Consider the following 6,144-nt stretch of genomic DNA (forward strand, 5'->3'; position numbering starts at 1 on the left):
CCTCGACTCCTTGGGAGCCAGGAGCCAGGGTGGTCCAGGCAGGCACTCGTCCTTGCTCCCCCGACCCGCCCCACATCTTTATGGAACCGGGAGTCCCGCGCTCAGCCCAGTACCCGTCCACTGCATCGCGCACAACCCCCTGCCCGCCAAGCGGGGAGACGGGGACAGCGGGGCGGTGGCAGGGAGCGCAGCGCGCAGGCGCGACTAGTGCTCCCCGGAGTGCCCGGCGCTGGACAAAGGGAGGAGGCGGCGGCAGGAGAGGGCTGGGGAGGCCCCCTCTGACATGCCTCCCTGCCAACTAACCAATCGTCAAGCCCCCCTGCTGAGGCCCCGCAGCCTGCAGGCCTTCCCCACTCCTCGCCCATGGCGGGGACTGCCGGCCTGGCCCGGCGCGTCCCAGCACACCTCGCCCAGGCAGCCCCGCCAGACCGGCTCCTCCGTCAGAAGCCGAGCTCCTTGCCCAGAAATCATTAACGAGCGCGACCCCCCAGCAGGCGACGGTGGTGATGGGGTGGGGGGAGAGATTTAGATCCCCGGAACAATGGCTTGTAACTCCCCACGCCGCTGGAGCGGAATACAGTAAAAGCACTGGACTGACCTAAGAGTTTGTTTCTGCACTCTACATTGTTTTAAAGAAAATAAAATGTTACTTTAAGAAAAAAGGTTTCCTTCTGATTTTCTGGACAACCAGACGTTTGTTTGTTTGCTTTAAAATGTTTCAACAAAATCCTGGTTTGTTTCGAAGTATGTTGGATTAGCATTTAACACCTCATCGGTCACTAAAGCCCAGTCAGTTCACCAGCCCCAACACAGCCTCGGCTAAAAGAACATCAGAGCAAACAGAGCTAGGCCTTTAAAACTGGCAAACAAATGCCACACACCGCCTAAAGAAGGGGGGTTGGGGGAGGGGAGGGTTAAGGCGAACTTGGGTCCAAATGAGTTTGAAGAGAATACAAAGAACAAAAAGTCAGCACAAGTTTTCCTAAAGCTAGCTCGCGAACGCTAGCGTCGCGAACAAGGGCTTTTGTGCATGCTAATTGCGCCATTGGTGCGCAAAAGTTCCGACGCGAAGTGTGAACTCTCAACAGAAGGAAACATGAGACAACTGAAGTGCCCTGGTTTATGTGCCCTGCTCCTCCTCCGCTGCCGCCTCCCCTTCTTTCTCCTTCCTCCCGCCGAGCCCGCTGTTGCAGCTTGTTTGCACTGGGGCTTATCCGGAGCGGAAATTCCTTTCCGTTTTTGTGAATGACAAACTCATTAACAATTCATCAACACAACCTGTTCCAGCCGGCCCGTCCCCACGGCAACAGCCCCTTCCGCAGCACGCTCATTGGCTGGCCCGGAGAATGTATCCATTGAGACGCTCGCTGTTTGTATCCATTGAGGAGCTGCTTCGCGCAGGGGGTGTGCGAGGCTGAGTCCAAGGGATAGTGAGCAAATCGAGTCTTAAATAATCCGGGGAGAAAGACGCCCGGGTAGATTTGAGGTGCAGACTTGGCGGGAGGGATTAGGAACCGCTAGACTTTTTTTCCTCCCCTCTCAGTAGAACTGAGTCCGAATTAATTGGATTTCATTCACTGGGGAGGAACAAAAACTGTCTGGGCAGCTTCATTGAGAGATTCATTGACACTAACAGCCAGCGGCTGCAGCTGGGTGCAGAAAGAACCTCCGGCTTTACTTCTGTCTCGTCTTCCCCAACCGCTAGCCTCGGCTTGGGTTAGGCGAGGCGGAATTAAACCCCGCTCCGAGAGCGGCAGCTTCACGCGCGGTGCGCTCGGCCTATGCCTGCCCCGAGGGGCGTCTGGTAGGCACCCCGCCCTCTCCCGCAGCTCGACCCCCATGATAGATACGCTCAGACCCGTGCCCTTCGCGTCGGAAATGGCGATCAGCAAGACGGTGGCGTGGCTCAACGAGCAGCTGGAGCTGGGCAACGAGCGGCTGCTGCTGATGGACTGCCGGCCGCAGGAGCTGTACGAGTCGTCGCACATCGAGTCGGCCATCAACGTGGCCATCCCGGGCATCATGCTGCGGCGCCTGCAGAAGGGCAACCTGCCGGTGCGCGCACTCTTCACGCGCGGCGAGGACCGGGACCGCTTCACCCGGCGCTGCGGCACCGACACCGTGGTGCTCTACGACGAGAGCAGCAGCGACTGGAACGAGAATACGGGCGGCGAGTCAGTGCTAGGGCTGCTGCTCAAGAAGCTCAAGGACGAGGGTTGCCGGGCGTTCTACCTGGAAGGTACGCGCCCGGGGAACTCCGCGCGCGGGGCAGGGCGAGGGGCGCAGGGCTGCGGGCGGGGCGCGTGGACTGAAAATGCCTCTGCTGCGCTCAGCTGGCGCTTCGGAGCCGCGCTGCTAGCCTAGGGGCCGGCAGCCGGCAAGGTATCGGCCGGGAACCGCGCGTTCCGCACCAGAGAACCGGGCCGGCTCAGAATCCACCCGCTTCCGGCTGCGGGTACCGGCGGTTTCTTTCTAACGGGTTCTGCGCCTTCTTACCCAGAACATTCTCCTCCATCACCCTATTTTCTATCGTTCGATTTTGAATTAAGATTTGGAGGACGGGAGAGATTGTTGGGGATGCAAATTGGCACATCCTAGCTTTCAAAATATTCCAAAAAGTTGCCATTTTGTGTATTTCCGGATTCAAACGAATAAGGGTTCTCTGGCGAGGCGGGTCCGTTCGTTCCATTCCCGAGGGTGCACATTTAAAGTGTATTTCTATTATTTATGGTTCTGTATGTAGGGGGTTCGTAGGGTGCTTGTGTTTCTTGCGTCGGGCTGCGGTTCTTACAAGCTGTGAAAACTACTACGGCTTCTCGGGTTACACGATTGCTTTTCTCGTTCTGGCAGGTGGCTTCAGTAAGTTCCAAGCCGAGTTCGCCCTGCATTGCGAGACCAATCTAGACGGCTCGTGTAGCAGCAGCTCGCCGCCGTTGCCAGTGCTGGGGCTCGGGGGCCTGCGGATCAGCTCTGACTCTTCCTCGGACATTGAGTCTGACCTTGACCGAGACCCCAATAGTGCAACAGACTCGGATGGCAGTCCGCTGTCCAACAGCCAGCCTTCCTTCCCGGTGGAGATCTTGCCCTTCCTTTACTTGGGTTGTGCCAAAGACTCCACCAACTTGGACGTGTTGGAGGAATTCGGCATCAAGTACATCTTGAACGTCACCCCCAATTTGCCGAATCTCTTTGAGAACGCAGGAGAGTTTAAATACAAGCAGATCCCCATCTCGGATCACTGGAGCCAAAACCTGTCCCAGTTTTTCCCTGAGGCCATTTCTTTCATAGGTGAGACTAATTAATAGTAGTCGTTCTGACATTTAAATGCAAAATTCCCAGGCATTCATAGAGTTTAAGCTGTTAATCGTTCTTGCTGCTTGCTAATTTGTCGTACTGCAGGTCTCTAATTTTCCTAAAGCGTCTTTAATTCTGGTTTATCTTCTCGCTAAGGGAAGAAAACCTGCCTTTTGATATGTACAGGTGTATTTGAAACGCTGTTTCTGTGAATCTTTGAATTCAGTCATTTGACAGTCGTTCATAATCGGACAACAGATTTTTCCCACAGTCTTGGACTCAGGGGAAGGGTCAGATAGAAGTATTCACTATAGACAGAAATTCCAGCATTGCTTTATAATTTTAAAAAACCTAGGAGTTATTTTAGGACGTCAAGTTAGTTGTTGGAAAGCAGTATGAATGCTAAATGTTACCAGTTGAATGATACTGTGATACTGGTAACAGTGAGACAGTGGGTAACCTGAGCCCAGCAGGAAGAACTGTGGGCTGGAAGCCTGGGAGAAGTGAATCTCCAGGCATTGTAATGCATTTCCTATTACAAAGGAACTCATTTTCAGGCCATGTCGACATCCTGTTCCTCCTAATGGGCCGTCCCCTGTGACTTCCCTCTCTCTTTTAAAATGCCTGAATACCTCCATTGTTAGCTGCACAACATTTGGAGAATAATTTAATAGACCCTTGCAGTCTGGTTGTCTGTATAAAAGGCATTCACGAACATATTGCAGGGTTTCTGGTATTCACATGCTGAGGCAAAGAATGCACCCATTAAGGAGTTTTTTGTTGGCAGAAACTTAATACAAAAGCTCTCTTTTCAGAAAATATCTGAAATATGTAATTGTGTCCAGTGTACATGTTTTATTTCAATGATACATTTTCTGCTGCTTGTAGGGCTCAACTGCCACACACAACTATTATTACTATTATATTTTTAAGTTCACTTCTTAGACTGATCATTCACAAAGGGTGGTTTTCAGTCTACTGAGATCTTGCTTTTCTTTTTGTGTTCACAGATGAAGCCCGGGGCAAGAACTGTGGTGTCTTGGTACATTGCTTGGCTGGCATTAGCCGGTCAGTCACTGTGACTGTGGCTTACCTTATGCAGAAGCTCAATCTGTCGATGAACGATGCCTATGACATTGTCAAGATGAAGAAATCCAACATATCCCCTAACTTCAACTTCATGGGTCAGCTGCTGGACTTCGAGAGGACACTGGGACTCAGCAGCCCCTGTGACAACCGGGTTCCAGCACAGCAGCTGTATTTTACCACCCCCTCCAACCAGAATGTCTACCAGGTGGACTCCCTGCAATCTACGTGAAAGACCCCACACCCCTCCTTGCTGGAATGTGTCTGGTCCTTCAGCAGTTTCTCTTGGCAGCATCAGCTGGGCTGCTTTCTTTGTGTGTGGCCCCAGGTGTCAAAATGACACCGGCTGTCTGTACTAGACAAGGTTACCAAGTGCGGAATTGGTTAATACTAACAGAGAGATTTGCTCCATTCTCTTTGGAATAACAGGACATGCTGTATAGATACAGGCAGTAGGTTTGCTCTGTATCCATGTGTACAGCCTACCCATGCAGGGACTGGGATTCGAGGACTTCCAGGCGCATAGGGTAGGACCAAATGGTAGGGTAGGAGCATGTGTTCTTTAGGGCCTTGTAAGGCTGTTTCCTTTTGCATCTGGAACTGACTATATAATTGTCTTCAATGAAGACTAATTCAATTTTGCATATAGGGAGCCAAAGAGAGATTTCAGCTCTGTATTTGTGGTATCAGTTTGGAAAAAAATCTGATACTCCATTTGATTATTGTAAATATTTGATCTTAAATCACTTGACAGTGTTTGTTTGAATTGTGTTTGTTTTTTCCTTTGATGGGCTTAAAAGAAATGATCCAAAGGGAGAAAGAGCAGTATGCCACCTCTTAAAACAAAACAAAAATATTGTGCTCTTTTCTAATCCAAAGGGTATATTTGCAGCATGCTTGACTTTACCAATTCTGATGACACCTTTATGGACACTATTATCACTAAGAACCTTGTTATGGCGAAGTCTTTAGTCTTTTTCATGTATCTTCCTCATGATTTTTTTCTCTTTATGTAGTTTGACTATGCCTTACCTTTGTAAATATTTTGGCTTGTGTTGTCTCAAAGGGGATAATCTTGGAAAGACACCAAATCATGGGCTCACTTAAAAAAAAAAAAAACCCTTCAGCTGTGCTAAACAGTATATTACCTCTGTATAAAATTCTTCAGGGAGTGTCACCTCAAATGCAATACTTTGGGTTGGTTTTTTTCCTTTAAAAAAATTGTATAAAACTGGAAGTGTGTGTGTGAGCATGGGTACCCATTTGATAGGAGAAATGCATTTGATTGTGAAGAAGGGAGAGTTAAATTGCTCCATTATGTTCGTGGTGTAAAGTTTTGAGCTGGAATTTATTATAAGAATGTAAAACCTTAAATTATTAATAAATAACTATTTTGGCTATTGAGTGTGTATTTTTTAAAAAATCTCAGTTACGCCTGTGTATGAAGTGACACATTTTAGAGCTTTTTCATTCAGGGATTGATTTTGACTTGTAGGCATAGCAGGGCAAAGTTCTTTTTAAGCTTTTCCTAGAATGTTTTTCAGCAGCAGTTTATGAAATTCATCATTTGTCACAAAGATGACATCCTAGAATGGACTATCATGTATATGAACAATACCTTTTATGAGTATAGTTCAGGCTTAAAATTTTAAAGCCCCTGAAGAAAAATGAATCTATAGAGCATAGCTTGCTGAGGAAGAAAATTTGGATATTAACCACAGAGAGGTGTAGCAGAATAACAAGATGACAGCCACATGTTAACCT

General features: G+C 48.9%; 1 protein-coding gene across 1 annotated transcript; it reads left to right on the forward strand.

The window, feature by feature from the left end:
• Nucleotides 1-1,365: 1,365 nt before the first annotated feature.
• LOC105483753 (dual specificity phosphatase 6) lies at nucleotides 1,366-5,780 on the forward strand. The gene is made up of 3 exons (XM_011744727.2): nucleotides 1,366-2,239; nucleotides 2,851-3,288; nucleotides 4,305-5,780. Exons 1-3 carry the CDS (start codon nucleotides 1,840-1,842, stop codon nucleotides 4,610-4,612), a joined length of 1,146 nt encoding a protein of 381 aa, XP_011743029.1. The 5' UTR covers nucleotides 1,366-1,839; the 3' UTR covers nucleotides 4,613-5,780.
• Nucleotides 5,781-6,144: the final 364 nt, after the last annotated feature.

This window comes from Macaca nemestrina, chromosome 10 (genome assembly GCF_043159975.1).
Source record: "Macaca nemestrina isolate mMacNem1 chromosome 10, mMacNem.hap1, whole genome shotgun sequence".
Classification (NCBI taxonomy): Eukaryota; Metazoa; Chordata; class Mammalia; order Primates; family Cercopithecidae; genus Macaca; species Macaca nemestrina.